The sequence below is a fragment of the Phycodurus eques genome, chromosome 11 (genome assembly GCF_024500275.1).
Source record: "Phycodurus eques isolate BA_2022a chromosome 11, UOR_Pequ_1.1, whole genome shotgun sequence".
Taxonomy (NCBI): Eukaryota; Metazoa; Chordata; class Actinopteri; order Syngnathiformes; family Syngnathidae; genus Phycodurus; species Phycodurus eques.
Genome location: NC_084535.1, coordinates 9017494 through 9037884, shown reverse-complemented (window position 1 = coordinate 9037884; position 20391 = coordinate 9017494). Strand labels below are relative to the sequence as shown.

The following is a 20391-nucleotide window of genomic DNA, read 5'->3' as shown; positions in this document are numbered from 1 at the left end:
TAAGTAACAAAACGTGGAGCGTGACAAATAACAAGTCATAAACACTTCAATATTAATATAATATTACTTTGAACGCTGCAGAGTGACGAGTTTCAGAAGGTTATCATTCAAATGCACGTCAGCTGAATTTCAAGTTTTCACACGGTCCTTTAGCGCCCCCTATCGAGTATTTATGGTCCAAGTTTCCTTCAAACCAATCAGATTCGAGTTCACTGCATTGCGAGGAAATATCCGCGCGGCTGATTGGCTATTCCCCGTCCCGGAGCACCACATTACATGTCGCTTGTGCTGCTTGCCTGGCCAAACCGAGGAGGGGAGGGGATGTTTCAATGGCCGCCACTGGCGCTTCAAAATGCGAAAGTCGGCAGTATTTACTATAGTTAAACCGCGTTTGAACACGCGAGCTTAGTTTCTTCGCTCACCGGCCATTCCCTGGGAGCGTTTATCGCTCGGGGGACGTGTTTCCTGAGCTGTTTCCACTCCGCGAGACGGACTTTACGCGCTTGGTTTGGGGGATCAGGCCTAGCCGGCTGGCTAACAAACAAGCCTTCGCCGGAGTTGAAAGGTAACACAGAGCACTTGCCAAACTGCTTATTTTAACACCATTGTTGTCACTTCAACTCATGTCGGTCTTTGGTCTTATTTATTATCCACGCTGCGTTTCGAACATAACATTTGCGATGGTTTGTGCGGCCAAATACGAAGTGTAAACTAGTTGTTAGCACGCAAGGCTAACAGCTATCGGCTAACTTTATGTGAACTTTACAACCTGCTGGCCCGCACGCAGGCTTGCTGCATTGTTAACTGGACCAAAGTTTATTTGAGCTTCTCTGTGAGTTTAGTCTTACTAAAGTGCATCTAAATGACGTGTTTTTAATGAGTCAGCTATGAGAAGAGTGACGGAAACGTGTTGAAAGCTGTGTCAATTAGCAGCTGAGCTTGGCTAACTTGCTGTCACTCACAACGATCAACGATAAGATTGGTTTTAATGTAACCCCCCCCCCCCCCCCGCGCGTTACCTTGCGCCAGCTTCCATAGAAGTAATATAAATGCATATTTATTTATTACAGTAAATGTGAAAATAAGTCAAGTTTTAGCCCTGGATTCAAAATGAGACTGAGGCGATGCGTGCCATTCTGATCATGGGCATAGGTCATATACGCTGGCTTAAACCTTTCCTGTGATGCACTTGCATGCATTTTATTCTTTAACATTTTCTTAAAAACACTTCTCGCCACCTCACCTTAAAAATTACATGCTGCTGTCTTTCACGCAGAAGGTGCAGGTTCGATTCGTGGTCAGTGCACCAATTCGCAGCCACTGCCCGTCCCAAGTCCGGATAAAAATGGGTGGGTTTCATTGGGGGAAAAAAACATTGCCAGACAAATCGAGTGACTTGCTGTGATGTCCTCTGACAGGGAAAAGCTGGATGTCGCTTCTTCTTCTTTGTAAAGCCAAAAGCACAAGTCACTTGTTTAGAAATACTTTTTTTTGTTTTTCCCCCCTGCAGCATCAGATGTACTTGGTTTCAAAAGAAACAATACTTACCTAAAAATCCACAAAATCATTTCACTCACTGGTAGTAGCAAATAAAATCCGTTGATGGTTTTTGGTGTGTCTTCTAACTGTTTCCAATACAGCGTGACACCGACTATCTCAATTGTAGTTTAAAAATAACCTAGTTAGTGAAATGCTGGTGGGATAATAAGTTTTCATGATGTCAGAACTTTTAGAGCCAGAGGTGGAGATCTACATATTGTCTATGCAAGAAAAAAAGAAAGCGCTTCCTGTTGGGGAGGGGGAAATAAAAAGTTCCTTGAATTAATCAGCCGGCCTTAGCCGCTCCTACTGATTTTGACTTGTACAACTATTCAGTATACATTATTCATCACTTAACTATTGCATGTCGTCAACTAGGGATGAGGTATCGGGTACTCGTGAAGGCTACCCATACCAGCCACCGATACTTGGGGGGGGGGGGACGACATCTGACATAGAGTAAATGCCTTCTTATAATCCTGCGCTTGCGTGGCCGACAATGCCCGCATTGTATTACGTGACCGACGACTTGGTCCGCGCGGCCCCTCTGCGTAGCTTGACGAGCATACGGCAAAAATTGTTGCTGTACGTAGAATGCCGTGGAGAAGAGCTCTCGTGATTGGTCCATTTTAGTCACATGCTATAATTACGTACTCCGCGTGCCCCTTGGTTCTACATACCATCTACGCCGCAGCCTTCTTGATCGATTTTGCAGCATAATTAAATTTATCATCTCGTCATCTAGGTCCATTTGTTCCAGGGTCGCCATTGTTGTTGCTTTGGTCCTTGTTACGGAAAGTAAAGTAAAAACGGGTCCCGGAAATGGCCCAAAAATGCAGAGGAAACTCCATCCTGTGGCGTCCTAGCCAATACCATCTGTAGCAAAACACCCCTGACTTGGAGGATAACTGCAGTACATTTTCAAAACTGCGTGCGTGAGTTGCGCTCGAGTATAAAGGCAAACTGCGTGCGGGATAGCTGCAGTGACGTCAGCGTGGTCGCCGCCCGCGCGAGTATAAAGAAGCCTTCAATCCTCCTCGCCAGTAGTTGCAGCTACACTGCGGCCCCATGACACATCGGCGAATCATCATGTGCATTTGAAGGACTTTTTTTTTCCCACAGTTATCTTGTCGTTGTGTTAATAGAAATATTACGTATAAAAAATACTAGTGGTATTCAGTACTCTGTATCGGTGAGAGTACTCAAAAGTAAATACTCATACTGGTATCAGTCTAAAAAAAAAAGTGGTATCGAACATGCCTAACATCAACTTTGTATGTTTCAGTTCACAGGTAATATGTGACATAAAACAACCACTATGACATCCAGATTTGGTAAAACGTACAACCGCAAGGGAGGCGAGGCCAATTCCAAGTTCGAAGAAGTCTTCTCGAACAGGAAGCCCACCCTCACTACCAAATGGGGCGAGACCACCTACAAGGCCCAGCTGGGGTCCAAAAGGCCTCACTTAAAGGCTGACGAGCTGTCCAAGAGGCCCCGGCTGGAGGAGAGTGACAGCGGGGACGATCCGTTTGGGTTCGACAGTGACAACGAGTCCATAAGCGTCGACGAGGGCGGCGTGACCGGAACGGTTGGTGAAAATGTCGCTGTGGTGACATCTGCTGCGGACAGTACGGCGAGTGCAATGGCCAATATTTCAAGTAAGTCCAGTAAACGATTTATGCTATGAATAGAAAAAGCTATAGATAGAAATATAATTGAAAAAAAAGGGTAATCAATAGTAATGGTTTAAAATGCAAAGACAACTCAAAATATGATCCCAATCTTACATCGCCACCATTAAAAATCAATGGCTGACATGTAATTTGATTTAGAAAGATAAAAACAAGTACCAGAAGTGTTCGTGTGCATACAGCGAAGACTCTCTGTAAATTCACAAACAACCCAGGCTAAACTTAGCCCCCCCACCATACAAAGATATTAATACCTCAGTCGAGATGTCACTTCAACATACTTCCTTGACACCAATTACTACTTCCCTTTGCTGCTTTAGCCATATTGTACTGAGCTGTAAGAACTGAGACGCACGAACCACTGTCCTGCATCGTAATTTGACGGCAGCACCAAAAAGCCAAAGAAAAAGCTTGACGTGGAGTTAATACTTACAATCCTCACAGAGTGGAATTCTCATGTCATCCTTGGACATTTGTGTTACTTCAAGGAGACGTGTGCATTTTTTTTACTGTTTCAAGCAGTACGCAGGTGTCTTTAATCACAGGTCTCTGGCAATCTTCTGCTAAAACACACAAGGATAAATCATTACAGGACACTTAACATCCACTTGTAACACTGGTGGAAATCACTCAGTTCTGGGAGGGGTGATTCTGTCTTATGCAAATGCAGAGAACGACTTCTGTTAGTATGACAATGTGGGGCAGAGCTGTTGAGACAACACAAGAGCTTAGCAGTTTTCCCAACTTAATGACTTCATGACCCCTCTAGCGACTATTTTTTTTTTAAAAAAGGGATAAGCAAAAATGTAGCCATTTTTCTGTGATATTGGAGATTTATGGAAACTCTTGAGAATCCCTCCAGAGCAGGAGATGTTTACCTTTCTGTGTCCACACCACAAATAAATCGGGTCAGTGCAAATTCATCACTGCTTCATATGACCCTTTAAGAGGTGTATTTTTTCAAAAAGTCTTTCAGTTATGATGTCCCAATTGTAATGTTCCTTTGCGTTATCTGTTCACAGGCAAGCCAGCAGTTGACACGAAGGCTGTTCATAATAACAATAACAAGCCGTGGTACAAAAGTGAGAGCAACCAGACGCCGGCATCCATGAAGTCTTTGTCAACCACAACAGCCCCCATGGCTCACAACTCCTCAGGGACCTATAGGACCATCTCCGCTCCTCAAACCGCCGTTGCGCAGTCTGCTGATGTTCCAGGCGGCAGCGCAGATTTCCAGACCACCTCCTCGTCTAATCATGATGCACCACCGTCAGCAGAAGAAAGTCCCGAGCAGGTGCCTCCTCCGGAGCCAGTGGACAACATCCGCCCTTCCCCGTTCACTCTCAGAGCTTCAAACTGCAAGAAATACCAGCCACGCAGTCGGTCTAACAAACTATTCGCAGAAGATAACGCAGACGTGACCCCCGAAGTGGAAAGTGCTCCCGAGAAATCCAACAGTGTCGTTTCTGCCTCGGCGAGCAACAAAACTGCCAACACAAAGGCGACGACGGCGAAGCCAGCGGGCAGGGGAGGCGGGAGGGTCCGTGACTACACGGTTCTACACCCCTCCTGCGTGTCTGTGTGTAATGTCACCATCCAGGACTCCATTGAGCGCACCGTGGAAGAGCTAGTGACTCCGGCCACACCTGCGGACCTTGGAGAGGCGGGACAGATGAAGAAGAAGTCAGATGTGCAGCCTAAACCTCCAAGGTAAGTGAGTAGAAATTAGCATTTACTGTACAGTCCCTTGATTTACAAGGTCCCCAACAATTTTTCGAGTTATAAGTCGTTCCTTGGTTGTTGTTGTTTTTTGAGCTAAATGTGAGATTGAGCCAGCTTCAGATACGCCATCGCTTAAATGAAGTAAAAAAAATAAATAAATGAATTATTGAATGGGACATGCACGAATATAAAATGAGAACACTTGTAAGGAGATGCTTTACTCCAGTTGCTGATGTCACTCACTAGGCCACACCCCTTAAAGGCACACATTCACATTCAACATCTCCTCGTGATACATTTTTCAGCCATGTCGCCCAGCCCTAACATCAACGATGAACCGTGATCTAGTGAAGGGATACTATAATATTCATGTGGAAAAAAAATACACCAAATGCCCAGAGCTTTTGTGGCAATGAAACTTTACTGTTTCTTGTAGATTCAGAACCACTCATGTCAAGGTCAAGAAAACCAAGGCCGAGTCGAAACTGGAGTTCTTCGGCTTCGAGGACGCGGAGGCCCAGGAGGGCGACGGGACTTCTGAAGGCCCCGGTGGAGGGAAGAGCAGCTACAAGATCAAGTATTTTGGCTTCGACGACCTCAGTGAGAGCGACAGCGACGACGAGAGCTCCCACGTCAAGGAGAAGAAGGCCAGGACGTCTGCAACAGCGTTGGCCGCGCTCTGCTCCGGCGTGGACAGCCCCCACACCAGTGACTCCCAGGACAGCCAGGCCAGCAGCAATACAGGTGAACTACGACTCTAGATTTATCATGATGTGAAGCCATATTATGGAAAACGGACTTTTCAATTGCTTGTATACAAATACGAAACACACCCAAGTGTGAAATTATATCAATCCATTTTCCATAGCGCTCTTCCTCATTCAGGTCAGGTGAGCTGGAGCCTATCCTAGCTGACTTTTGGCTAGAGGCACGGTACGCGCTGGATTGCCAGCAAATCGCAGAGACAAACATTGACACCAACGGAGAGCTTAGTCCTAAATGTACCGAACATGCATGTTTTTGGAATGCGGGACGAAGCTGGAGAAAACCTGCTAAGCACGGGGAGAACATTCAAACTCCACACACAGCTAGGTCGGAGCCAAGATCTGAAAATCTGAACCTCAGAACTCTGAGGCAGATGTGCTACCCACTGCACACAAATTCATACATGAGAGGTAAAACGCATAATAAATGTCTTATCTTCAAGTTCAGCTGGTTTGGGCTTTACAGCACATGGGGCAGTCCATGGACTTAAACGTGTTCATTGTGCTCGTGAGAGGAACCGCTACTTTCTGGTTCACTAAGAATGATGTTACCGATTGATGGGATCGTGTCATTGTCTTTTAAAGTTCCAGATTCAAACGCTGAACCTCAGAACTGTGTTGCAGACTTGCACTGTACTGCTTTGTGAAATTACACAACCAATTTTTTTGTGAGCTCCCAGTGGCAGGAAATGTCTTTGTAGAGCCAACCATTTACCACAGAACCACTATCCACTAAGCAGAGCTGCAGTGTTGTTGGATACACAAATTAGGTCCCACTCTGGTTCAAACCTACATGGCTCTGCTTTCTTTAGTCATTTGCATGGAATTTACAGTTATTTTAAGACATCTGTGAATTGTTTTAATTCGTAGAAAAATTACTTCTCCTTTACAATCTGTTATTACCACATAGAAGACAATGTCCTCCATATTAATGTGCTACTGGGGCTCATGTCACATGACTGTGCTTAATGTCACTCTCAATCATGGCTGTTGTTCCTCCTGCAGACACTTTTGACTTCTGTGACGACTCCAGTCCGGGGGGCACGGAGGGCCAAAAAGGACGCTCAGGGAAGCAAAGCGAAAAGTCCAAGGACCCCAGCAGCGGATACAAGAAGATCTTCAGTGGGCCCAAAAAGGTCTGTATGTCATGTTGTGATATCTGGCCTCATCTAATTGGTGAGGGCATGGCTTTAACCCATTACAGCTGCATGATGAAGAATCGGTTAAGCATGTGCATTGCTAAAATTATCCTATGGACAGCCTCATCTGAATTATTCTGCTCCAGTTTTCCGTGTTGCATTCACGGTACAGCCTGTTTATCTTTATTATGCTCTGCAGTGGCTTTGGGTTGTATTTTTTTGTGGTCTGTCTTCTTTTATTCTGTGTCTCCGCTACGCCTCACACGCGCACACTAAAACCCACAGTGCTGTTGTTATATAATTGCACACCGCTCTGTCATTTTCAGGAAGTGCTTTGTCTCCGGAGCTCGGGGGGGAATTGCGCACCAAGCCGCCATCGTCTCCCGCCAGTTGTCCTGATTGCGTTGTACAATATTTGTGTTCGCTTTGTGTTAATTTACAACAATAGAGCTTACGTTCAGTGCTACAGCCCTTTATTTAGATGAACGAGAAGTCCAGTTTCTTCTACAGGCTACTTTGCTGCATCTGTAGCGTTGTTTGTGGAAATTCTGAAATTGAACGCAGTCCCTTCCAGGACCCCGTCGAGCACGATTTACTTTGACTTTACAATGAGGTTTTGCCATTGAAAATAAAGGAAATTTAAATATAGTGAACCTCTGTTTATCTCAGGGGATACATTCCAGACCCACCAAACAATATGTGAAAATCCATTGTATAGAAAGACCATTTTATAGTTTTACACCTCCCTCCCACACGCTTCGAAACACATTAAAAATTGTTAAAGCTTTTTAAACACATTATTATTTTTTTTTCCACAACAGCAAGGGTGTCAAATTATTTTTTGTCACATTGTGGTTATGGTAAGTTTGGACACCGTATGGTTTCTTATGTAATAGCATAAGAAAGTGTGTTCAAACCCTTGACTGGTGGTGTATGATTTTAAGAACAAATTGAATTTGAAATCAAAAGTCAATAGTGGTAAATAAACAATTCAGTATTGACTTTTGTTAAGGGCTTTGATGGAAGTAAATGCTTGTAAAACCAGTTAAAGTAAAGAAATGAAATGAAATTAAAAGGACACATCCATTTAGCAAAAAAGAAAATAGACACAACACTGTATTTTCTTTAATGGGCCACCTAAAATTATGTGGTGGGCTGGATCTGACCTCCTGGCCTCAAGTTTGACACTCATGCTGTACTTTATAGATCAGTGCGGTGTGCCGCAAATACCCATGGATGGCAGTAATGCTAAGGTATGGAGTTTCATAGAGGGTTATGTTCAGAGTTGACACCGACCTTCTAGTCTGCTGTTGTCAATGCAACAGATGCGAAGTGAAAAAAATCTAACTACACATCTGAATGTAGTTAAATTCTTACTGAACTGAAGTTAGACAGAATACTGATCTTGCTCTTCTGTGATGTCATGTTTGACACACAGAGCATTTATGTTTTTGAAATTTGAGTTCTCAATTGTACAATTGAGGATATTTGACTTGAGATTTCCACTATGATGTATTGCCATGCAGCAATGCAGTTTTATTGAAAATAACACACCAATTCTTCTATTTCAGTCCCCTGCCAAAGCGGTCTACAACGCTCGACACTGGAACCAACCGGAGCCCGAAGAGATCCCGACGCCGCCCCTCTCGAGATCCCAAACGGCCCCGGTAAGGTGCCGCCGCGCAACAAATTGAGTTTGGCTCCCGTTTTTTCTACGTCGAGCATTAATCACATGGCACTTAGAGTGCCATTAAGATGAAGATGCACGTGCCTTTGTTTAGCGCACAACGCACGCCGCATTATGGAATCATTACAATTTGTTACACAATTCCCCGTTGGCCTTCGTGAGCATAAGACGGAATATTGTTTATTGGTCTCTCAAGTAGTCAACAGTCCTGCTTTTAATTGCTCTAATTAGTCTCTTTTGCTTCAAGTGAAATTGTTTGCCCTGACATTGAACTTCCATTTACAAAAATGCAGTGTTTAAATCTCCCCTCCTCATCCACGTGAGTCACTGTTTGCTTAGGAACTAGCAAATTGCACTCTGTCAACTGAGATTTTCGAAAGTTGCCCTCAACTTTGCACTACCTCGTCTGTTGAAAACACTTAAGGACTTGTTTGTTTCACGGACTATTCAGCTGCGTTAAATTGTCAGGACATGTCATTAAACCAATTTTATGGCTTTCCTCCTCCCCAGGCCACTTTATCGAGTGGTGGAAGCAGCAGCAGCGGCGGCAGTGGCAGCAGCAAGGACAGCAACTCCCATAAAGATGACAACTTGTTCAAAGCCCCTCCGCCCCCGCCCAAAGTCATTAAATCAGAGACCATCCCCACGCGACCCTACCAGGACATCGTCACAGCTCTCAAGTGCAGGAAGGAGCACAAAGAGGTGAGTTGTAACCCATTGCATGGCATACGTTGGTCTTATTGAAGTGGAACGTCGGGTAATTTGTTCAGTGACCCCGTTCTCAAAATGAAACATTTGTAAACCGGTGTAATGTTTTCCATAGGTTCAACAATTAATATTCAAGTACTTGCCCTCTTTGTGGTTGCTACACGCCCACTCATCTTAAGATAACTGGCTAAGTGACAACTCTGCTGCGTCAGGTGCAAAGCTTGCATCACCAAACTCAGATGAGTTAAGGAATAAGTGGCTTCAATTTATTTTTAGAGGAATTACAAAGAATTTCGGAACTAGAATTGTGCTGTGTTCGGGCCTATTTCGTGGAGGATGACTTCGTAAAACAAGCGTTCATACTGTTGAACGGTGCATTTCTGGGTTTGGAGCGAGCGACCCAGCTCGGCAGCCGCTGCCAAGCCTTGCAAATACAATATATAAAAGCATACGTGTCGCGGTTTACAACAATACTTAACTATATTTATCATTTATAATGTAACTGTCGATTTAATAATGAAGCTTGTGGTCATTGTCGCCAAAACATTAGCGAGCCGATTATGTTGAAGTGGTTGAATGGGACCCACCTTTCATAATATCCTCTCTTTGTTTTTTTATTTTTTCCACCCACACCCCCTTCTCTGTGGGGTTGTGACTAGTGGGCAAAAATCCAACGCTTGGTGAATTCTGCTTCACGATTATAGTAAGACCCCACATCGAATGATCCAAACACAATGCAATGTCGCTATGAATGCTTGCCCCCTGAGATTTCGCCAACGGCCAATCAAAGCGAAATATATATTTTTTTTTTTCTCCATGAATCGAAAAGGATTAGCAATCCAATCAGAGCAAACCTTACTTACATACCACGTATTTATGAGAAATGCAGCTCTCAATTGCTAGATGTTAAAGACCAACCAGAATGGCAAGAAAAAGGTTAGTCTGAGCATTTCCAACACAAATTATCTTATAAAAGGACATCAGAGATGATTTAAACAAAATAAATAAATACAAATGAATGGCATGGAACCTTTGTTTATATTTTAAAATAAAGGGCTATTTTCTTTAAGTCCATGTTCCAGTTGTTTAGTAGTCATTTCAATGGAGAAAATTTATTTTCTATACAAGTAAATTGTTATTCCCAGAATGAATCAAACGTGCAAGTCAAGGTATCACGATTACACTATTACTAGTGCTTTTCAGCAGAGCAATGAGCAGATTTAGCATATTTTTGTGGTGTTATTAGGGTCACCTGGAGACTCGTGAGACTCCATCCAGAACAGATGTTCATGCCTCAGTGTCCACACTGCTAATTGAATGGCTTGCACAAAGACACCCCTGGAAAACCCAACCATACATTCTGTTTTTATCATATATTTAATTGAATATACAATGTGCTACAGGTAAAAGTAGGCAGGTGACTGATCAACACTCAAAAGCAATAGGGATTCAAAAAAGAAAACCATTAATGACAAGGTATTCTAAATATCCATCTATTTTCTTTGCTGCCTTTCCTCCTTAAGGTTGCGAGTGAGCTCAAGTCTGTACCTGTTCGCTTGGTGAGAGGCTGAGTACACCCTGGACACATAGACAAACAAGCATTCACATTTACTTTATTTCATTGGATAGTTTAGACACAGGATTCGAACACCAAACCTCAGACCTGTGAGGTAGACATGTTAACCGCCAGTCATATGAATACTGATTCTTAAAAACATGCCCCCTATAGGTGCTTGCAAAAGGCTCAAATTGAATATTAAAGTGCTTGGAACGTTCCAGATGGTGGATGCATTATGAAAGTTAAAACTCTGCTATTATGAAGCAGATTTCTGCCTGTTTACATATTTATGCCTTCTCTTTTTATGTCATGTTCAAATAATCATCTCAACTATGCATTTGTTTGTATAAAACGGTGCCGTAGAAGCTTGAAAAGATCCACAAATATATTTCACTCACACAATCAAAAAGTGCATGAGCCATAAAAGTATCTTGACTTCAGTGACTAGTTGGCAATTAGTGCCTTTTAAAACCCTCCTGTATCTGTTGGTTCAAGCCAAAGAAAGCAAGCACAGTGCTAATTAAACAATTAAAAGTGAAGTAAATCAATCACATTTGACACCACGTGCACCCTTGCCCACTCACCCCGAATGCCATAAGGTGTGTTACCTCCACCGTTTCCGCTAATGGTGCCATTAGATAGGAAAAAGACAGGGAATAAGTGTTTCCCTGAGAGCTGATGGTGCGCCTGGGCAGATGCCCCTGCTTTGCCAATTAGCTGTAATTAACCTAATTTCCCTTCTTCTGCCAGCTGTACACGGTAGTGCAGCACGTCAAGCACTTCAATGACGTGGTGGAGTTTGGGGAGAATCAAGAGTTCACTGACGACTTCGAGTACCTGGAGACGGGCTTAAAGAGCAGTCAGCCGCTCAACACAAGATGCCTTAGGTAAGCAGAGTAAAACATGTATTTCTCGGTTATGATGAGTTTGCCTTCACAGGGTTTTTTTTTTAAATTTTTTGGGGGGTTTTTGGTCCCCTCGCCTGTGACACGTTACTGCTACTGTTTAGTAGCAGTGCCAAGTAGCTCATTTAATTGATTGAACGGTACAAACGATTTTCACTTAACATTTGTCAGCGTCGTTGCGTAGTATCCAATATAGAAAGTGACCCGCGCTTTTCACCAAAGCTCATAACCTTCGAGTCTCGCTGCTTCATTGCATCTTGGAAACGCTCCCAAGTTTTTTGAAAGTGCTTTCAGGAGTAAAATAATTTCACCAGCTTGAGAGCGAATGACCCTGGTTTTGGAGTGGCACCAAAAACATACCCGACTCCTGCATGTGCTTTTATATTGCTGTCATTAACATTCATGCTGGGAAGCTCAAAAATGTCAACGATTGCCCTGACAAAAATGTAATGGGTCGGAGGAGACGCATGGTGCATTTTTCACAACTTGAAACAGTTCCTGGGGGTGTTGATAACATGTCTGTAACATACTTTTATCAAAGTACCCCACCGATCCAGAATCCTGTCTTGCTGAAATTAGCCTTTTTGTAATTATGGCCTTCATTACTACAACCTGAGATGGAGCTCGGACGTTGCGATGAGCCGAGGAAATTTAAAATGCAGCAGCAGAGCCCAAAAAAAGTGTTAAGTCAAAGTTTTTTTTTTATAAAATCCAAATCAATGATTGATCGAAAAAATAATCGACATATTAATCGGTTATTAAAATAATCGTTAGTTGCAGCCCTATTACCCAGTTTAAGAGGACCGTCACTATAAAATACTATATGTAAACCCGGTTATGTGCTTGTAACAGTATTTCTTCAAAGAAGGTGAAGAAATGGTTTGTTTCATGTCATTCCTCTCTCTTTGTTCCAGTATAATCAGCCTGGCCACGCGGTGTGCCATGCCCAGCTTCAGGATGCATCTGCGGGCCAGAGGCAAGGTGGCGCAGGTCTTCAAAATGCTCAGTGACTCAGCGCAGCACCCGGTCAGTAGCGAGTCCTGTCGGCTTTCCTGTCTCCCCCAGGTTACTATGTTTATGCCCTTTATTTCGCTGTCAATCCTTCAGAACCTCGCCCTGTGCACGGCGGCACTCATGTACATACTGAGCCGCGACCGCCTCAACATGGACCTGGACCGCGCCTGCCTAGAGCTGATGATCAAGCTGCTGGAGCTCGACCAGGACTACTCGGCTCACCAGGACCAGCTCACTGCCAAGGAGGTGGCCAAGGTCAAGGAGAAGATCAGGAAGCTGTGTGAGACGGTGCACAACAAACACCTGGACCTGGAAAATATCACAGTGCGTTAGAGCAAGTCTCTGAAAATTAAGCCAAATGTATAGAAAGGTCTTGGACTGATTTTGATGGCTTTTGTTTTGTTTTTCTTTTCCCCTTTTCATTTTTTTATTTTTTATTTTTTTTTTTAAAAAAGACGGGCCACCTTGCAATGGAAACGTTGCTCTCTCTGACGTCCAAAAGAGCAGGTGATTGGTTCAAGGAAGAACTGAGACTCCTGGGAGGTTTGGACCACATTGTAGACAAAGGTACATAAAGTTTTCACGGTGTTGTACATTAGGCTGGACCCTCTATGCTTCAAGTGACACATAAATGTGACACATAAATAAATGTGTCACGGCAGTCTAAAGAGAAAAAAATGGCTGGAATTTGATATCTTCAGATTGGAATCAGGACTCTTGCAAATGAGGATAAAAATCAAATGCTTATCAAATACGTTCCAATGCACCATATCAGATAAACCTGGTCAATGCATGCTTGACTTCATCAAAATTCAGTAAGCCCCGCGATTCATGGGGGATAGGATGGAGGCTCTGCTGAGAATAGCGAAAAACTGCAGGTAATTGACACTCCTCCAAAATGTTTATAATTGCCTGTAATATTTAAAACCATAATTCTACGAAAAATATGATTCCAAAACTCTTTTTACATTACCCTTAAAAATAAATTTGCAGATTTAATCTAAAAAAAAAAAAAAAAAAAAAAAGCACCTTTGTAACTTCTTCCACTGATAACTCAGGCCAAATTTAGCTACTCCCTGACATGCAATGCTCAGTCTCTCATTTGAGATATATCACTTCAACATAGTTCCTTGAGACCAATGACCATTAAATCGGAGCTCGGCACTTGGGCCTGCAGTGTAAATCCAGCCTAAATGCTACTATTCAGTGTGAGTTATTCCAGCTGCTAACTTGGCTGCGCCAATCATGTTGTCATTCTTCACTGTGTTGCTTCTGCAGTGAAAGAGTGCGTGGAAAACCTGAGCCAAGATGACGACAAGGAGAGCCTCGTAGCGTCTTTATGGGGAGCCGAACGATGTCTGAGAGTGCTCGAAAGTGTAAGTGGCAGGTCTCTTGTCAAGCTTCATCCTCAAAGCCAAATTGATTGCTAAAACCATGCATGGTTGGTTGGTTTTTATCCAGCTGATGATTGCCAGTCCCATCAAAGTCTGCTTTTCACCTTTACAGTAGATGCTTTGAATCCTCTCCTTGTACTTACTCTTAATTGATATTCTTTCTTTCACCTCTGGGGACCAACAGGTGACCGTGCAGAATCCGGAAAACCAAGGTTACTTAATTGCCTACAAGGACTCGCAGCTCATAGTTTCCTCTGCAAGGTGAGGACCAAAACTGTCAGCAGTCATTTGAAAGCCTCTTCACATTCGAAAAATAATATTTTTCACACTTTTATGCGCGTCTCTACCCGTGTTTAGAGCGCTGTGCTACTGCGAGGAGATGATCCAGCGGTACAGCAGAGCGTTGAACAACAGCTCCTTGTCGGCGGAGTCGGACCCCACGCTGCCCCACTGTAGCTTCAGCAACGTGGGCAAGGCGGTGGAGGACTGCATGAGGGCCGTCATCGGCGTGCTGCTCAACCTCACCCACGACAACGGTAAATATTGTAGTAGATATTATAGATTGTATAGCTGGGCGCCCCAAGTGAGGAGAAGCGGCTCAGAAAATGGATGGATATACAGCCTTTTCCTAAAACTCCTTGCCGGTTCAGTTGGGTCTTTTTAAACTTTAAAAATGAAAGAGAAATAATTTTCAAAATGCCCAAAAAAAAAAAGGGGGGGGGGGTAAAACATCCTCTACTGGACTTTTACCACTGGCCACTATATTAGGAATTAGGGTATTTTAACTTATAATGTAAAAAATCGATTTTTTTTTTGTCTTTTCCCCTTCAGAGTGGGGAAGTACGAAGACGGGCGAGCAGAAAGAGCTCATTGTTACGGCGTTAAATTGTGTTCTCCGGGTTCCACGCTTCATCCCCCAGGAACAGCGCTTCGACATACGAGTGCTGGTAAGGGGTTTAAAGTTCATATGTAGTGATCTCAACCTACCTGTACCTTTTAAATGCATGCATCCTGCATCATCAGGGTCTGGGCCTGCTCATCAATTTGGTTGAGTATAGCTCCAGAAACCGCCACTATCTAGTGGACATGGAGTACAACATGGATGACTTCTGTCTGGAAGACAGCCTGACGCAGCCTGCCGACACGACGCTAGGAGATGCGTCGGCCGAGTCGGCGCCGTCAAACGTGGCCGAGACTCAGGAAGGCGGCGCGGAGAAGCCAAAGGCCTCTGGTGCTTTGGCTGCCCTGGTGAAGGTAGGGAAAATATTTAGGCAGTGAATTTTCAAAGTGTGGTATGCAGGTGGCCTTTAATTGTACACTAAAGAATAATGGCTAAATACAGTTCAGTTGTATTTCACTTTTAAGTTCCACATCAATAAGTATTGTCCTATACCAGTGTTAATGTTCAAATTGTGTGTAGTGTTACAGTGGCTTACAGTAATATTCTTTTAAGGAATAAAACCTCTGTCTTGTTTTTGATGAACACGTAGGCCCATATGCCAATGAAATTTAATGATGGTAGTTCTTGGAGAGCTAAAACATTTTTTACTTGGTGTACAAAGTTTTAGAACTGGATTAAGTCTTAATCAAACTCCCCAATATTGACTAGTTTGTCTAGGTTTATCCTTACATCGCTTCCCTTCCCAGCTCTTCCTGGAGAGAGAACGAGCTGCTATCCTGGCCGAGGCCAAAACGGACGACCTCATCAGCGAGGCACCCAAGCCCCAAGACCAGAGCGGCGAGTGGAAGGAGACCATGGGAGAGATTCAGTGGGTGGCGGCCGAGCCCAACGACAACCAGCCTGAACCGGAAAATCCAAAGAAAGAGGAGGAGGATGAAGAGTTGGACCTAAACAAAGGTAGTTTATTTTTTATTTGTTATTTTTTAATTTTATTTTATTTATTTATTGATTTATTTAATATAAACTTGGGGGTTTTGAGAGGTTGAGAGATTCTTGAGGTTTTTTGTCCTAAAACGGAGTACACACACAGACAATTGCATCCATTTATAGTTCAAACCGTAAATGTACCAAACTCATCTTACCACATTACCCTTAATATTGAATGGCTTACAGATGATTTTGAAATAATGAATGTATAAAACAATCGTCAAATATAAAATGAGGCTTAAATCGTGAAAAGCTGAGACCACCTCCAAGCTGTCGGATGCTGTGGGCTGTGTCCGCTCAATGCGCTGAAAACACCCCCCGCTTGGCTTTCACCTCTCACTCAAGTAAAGGTTCAGTATATGCTCAAATGTCTAAAGTGTGAGCCACAGGCTGAATAACGTGTGCCGCTGGGTTTAATAAACAGTTAACTTTCTCTGAAGCGTGTCTGTACAGCACAAAATCAAGTGGAGTGGTGACTTCTTGGACGATGCCGGTCCGCAGGCTCGCGAGTGCTAGTTTGCGAGTCCACTAGCCTGCGATTTCGCTAGAGCGTGGACCGGCGGCGGAATCCAATAAGTCACCGCCTCACTTGGTTATGTGTCATTTACGGGTCCACATAACATAGCGGGCTAGCGAACAGACCGGCAGTTGGGTTGCCTGGAATGATGGCGCTCAGTACTTATACTGTATAATAGGGAGGATTGACTCAAGTGCTTGGGTGTGGTTTTAGCCACGCCCCAAAAATCTGGACAACTCCAATGGTGAAAATTAACTCAACAGTTCAGTACTTAGTTTTTCTCATTCTTTGCACATGTTTTCAGCACTTATTTTCAGACATTTAATGTATTCAGAAATAAATCACAGAAATCACTTTAAAGGCTTTTGATGTTAAAAATTAGTAATTTGTGTACTCCGCTCAACTAATGAAAGTTCGGTCTTTCTGAGGTTGAATTTTGTTGGGAAAAAGTCATCAATTCACCGATTTCTGACAGCAAACATTTCTCCTGTTGCTGAAATAGTCCACTAATGACTTGGTACCATTCCCACTTGACACTTGTGTAGAAAGGTTGTAGAATTGCTCAATTGTTCCATTCATGCTTCCCCTGCAATTTAATCATTTTAACCAATGTGTGGAATTGCTCTTCTCTGTTGCATGTGGGCGAAGTGGTGCGGTTGGTAAATAGTATATTTTTTTAATGTTATTTTTTAATTTATTTTTTTCTGCTTTGCTGAAGCTTTGCAGCATGCCGGCAAGCACATGGAGGACAGCATTGTGGCCTCCTACACGGCTCTGCTACTGGGATGCCTCTGCCAAGGCAGTCAGGTACATGTGCACAAACGCACGCACACAGTTGTTTGCAGAAACAGTGGAATCTTTGGAGTCAAACCCAATCTGCTCCAGGATGCTGTTTAACCCTTTTCTCAAATGTAAAACAATGAAGTAAAGGAAATAATGGTATCAACTTTATCTGCCATTTGAAGTATGTTTATCACTAGCTTTTCTATCCCACAGGTGAACGTGACTACTGTGAGAGAACACCTCCCCAAAGGAGACTTCTCCATCATGACTGAGATGCTCAAGAAGTTCTTGAGCTTCATGAACCTCACCGTGAGTACCAAAGTTGTCATCTGTGGTGGATTTTATTGATTAATTTTGATAATTTCATCTAACATTTTAGCAACTAACGTGGTTTGAAGCACGTCCCCGCTGACATGGACTGCCTCCACTAACGATGCAGTTGTGAACAGAGTGTCACTAGTAGTTTACAAAGACATACTCATTGTTGCCAACTTGGCGACTTTTCCGACCCATTTTCCAAAAAGCTACTAATGCGTTAATTCAGTTAAGCAACAGACATGAGCGGAATCATTTTCACATTTTTTTCCGTATTCTATGAGCAAAATAATAATAAATAAAAAAAAGTTGAAATCATAAGTCAGGATTTTTTTTTTTTTTTAATTTTTTTTTTTTTGAAGAACAACTAAACCAACTTGATTTTATGTTAAGGCCCAGCACCGCTGGCACCCTTCAGTTGTTGTCAAGTTCCCATCTGAACGTGCGCTGTGGTTTCTGTCTCACAGTGTGCAGTGGGCACCACGGGGCAGAAGTCTATCTCCCGGGTCATCGACTATTTGGAGCACTGCTAACAGCGGACGCCAAGACTAACATGTCGACCGCACACCCTAAGGGGACGTTCCAGGTCGTCTGCCCAGAACCACGTGGCGGTGGGAAGGGGTACTTCCCTGAACCCGGCGAGTCACACACAACAGAACCAAAGCCAGCGATCGCCGTCGAGATTGGCCCCTCAGCCCACAATGGGCGGGAATGTCGGGAAGAGGAAATTAATGAAATTTAATGGATTGTTCCCGTTTTCATTTTTTAATCGTCAAAAGCCAAGAGTGAAATCGCTGACCAGCATGAAGAAACAATCACTTCCATGCATGTCGCAATGATGTCTCCATGCATTTACCGGCCCTCATGTTTGCAGGTGAATGTCAAGGGGGTCTTTATGTATTTTGGAATTTCTCACATTGCCCTTTTTTTTTTTTTTTTTTTCCTCATTCACCTTTTGAGGACCTTTTATTTGTTTTATGAATTAGGAATCAGTTTTTAATTAAATCTGGACTGTTCTGAGTGATAATGGCTCAATCTGGATGTTTTAGCGTGTGTGTATTTTAGATTATTTAAATCCAACTACACAGTACATAGCTTCACAATGACTTTTAACCTTGCAGATGTGAATTTCTGTGTGCATCCTGTTTTAATTATTTGTAATCATGTTTTTAAGTTAATTCTCGCTCATTTTTACTGTAGCGTTTAAAAATTCAGATTTTTAATGTCATTGGACAGCACAGTGGCTGGACATACTTTAGACATAATGGACTCAAAATGACACATTAAAATGCAACAGTTATACTTAAATTACGGTAGACTGTAGATATTTAGCCACTCATTAGTAACGTCATTCTCCATGAACGAGAAAGTCGTGGTTCCTCTTGTGAGCACAATTAATACATATTTAGGTCAATGAACTGCAACGTCATGTAAAACCCAAACCAGCTCAACTAGAATGTGACGTTTATCTCAAGTTTGATCTGTCATGTATGAATTAATTTGGATGTGATCAGAGTGAACTGTTTGTTAGCACATCTGCCTTGCAGTCAGGGGTTCCGGGTCGGAATCTGGGTGTGCGCAAGCTTTCGCCCATATCCCCCAAAAACCTGGATTTCAGAATAATTGAAGACTAAATTGTCTTTAGGTTTGAATGTTAACACTTGTCTATAAGTGCCCTGTGGTTGGCACCGTCAGGATAAGAAAATGGATGAAAATTTAGTTGCTTATCTGCTATTATGTAAGGAAAATTATTAGTTTTAAAACGTGGTGTCTGCATGTCCAGCCATATGTCCACAATCTTCCCCCACTACACATATTTATATTCCCCCCACCTGTTGTCATTCTAGCCATGTCTGTCTAGGTGGACGTCATCCGCTCTGCCCATGGGCCGCTACCCCTCAGTTATGAACTTTGACCTTGCAAAAGTCTGCTCTGTATGGAATTGTAGAATGTAAATACTGGTGTACATAGGTGATTGATGAACATTGACAAAGATGCTTAGACTACTTTTTGCTTCCCTTCTACCGCCTTTTCACCTACACCCCCCCCCCCCCCCCCCCCCCTTTGCTTACCTTGAAGCTGATATTTTTATTTTATACAATATTTCTGTCATTTGGAAAAAGAAAAAAAAGGAGTGAGGAAAAATAAAATGTTTGTACCCGTTTCTGTGTAAATAGTTTTGGAAAAAGGTTTTAAAAAACAAAAGACATGGCATTATCAATCTTTCATTTCCTCAGCTTGACTCACTTCACAGAAAGCAACAATTCCTCAAAAAAGCCTTCAGGATGTTTAATGCCATTCCCAATTAGGTTTACTGTCTAATTAAATGCAAAACAAAAGAGAATTACAACAACCAAACAAATTTGCCTCTAGAATGTCTCTGCTAGCGTAAAGCTAACACATCATGGAAAACGCTATTGACGGCCTAACACGGTCGATAGTTGCTGTGTTACAACCCCTTAACCAACAGATATATGAACACAAACGTTGGAGCAACATAGACAATTTCACAATACTCATAGGCATACATTTTTTAAAAAATCCTCTGCGGAAAACAAAGCAACATGACTATTGCCCCCTGGTGGGTAAAGCAGGCACACCATAAGGAGCTGCACAATGAATTCAAATGAAACAAATCATGACGCACAAACTGTTTCGAGCTATTTTTCTTATGAAAAAAAAAACCAAAACTCCGTCATCTCCTTCTTTGCCAACACTGGTCGCCTTCTTTAGGAAGTGTCAATGGAATCTCGTGGGAGTCTTC

General features: G+C 42.9%; 1 protein-coding gene across 1 annotated transcript; it reads left to right on the top strand.

The window, feature by feature from the left end:
• The first annotated feature begins 305 nt into the window (after positions 1-305).
• On the top strand, positions 306-19790 carry wapla (WAPL cohesin release factor a). Its single transcript, XM_061690690.1, has 20 exons — positions 306-565; positions 2825-3200; positions 4256-4943; positions 5392-5699; positions 6725-6855; positions 8430-8525; positions 9056-9247; positions 11562-11698; positions 12631-12742; positions 12824-13054; positions 13186-13297; positions 14009-14106; positions 14309-14385; positions 14482-14660; positions 14956-15071; positions 15148-15378; positions 15772-15982; positions 17248-17336; positions 17526-17621; positions 18095-19790. Exons 2-20 carry the CDS (start codon positions 2858-2860, stop codon positions 18158-18160), a joined length of 3513 nt encoding a protein of 1170 aa, XP_061546674.1. The 5' UTR covers positions 306-565; positions 2825-2857; the 3' UTR covers positions 18161-19790.
• Positions 19791-20391: the final 601 nt, after the last annotated feature.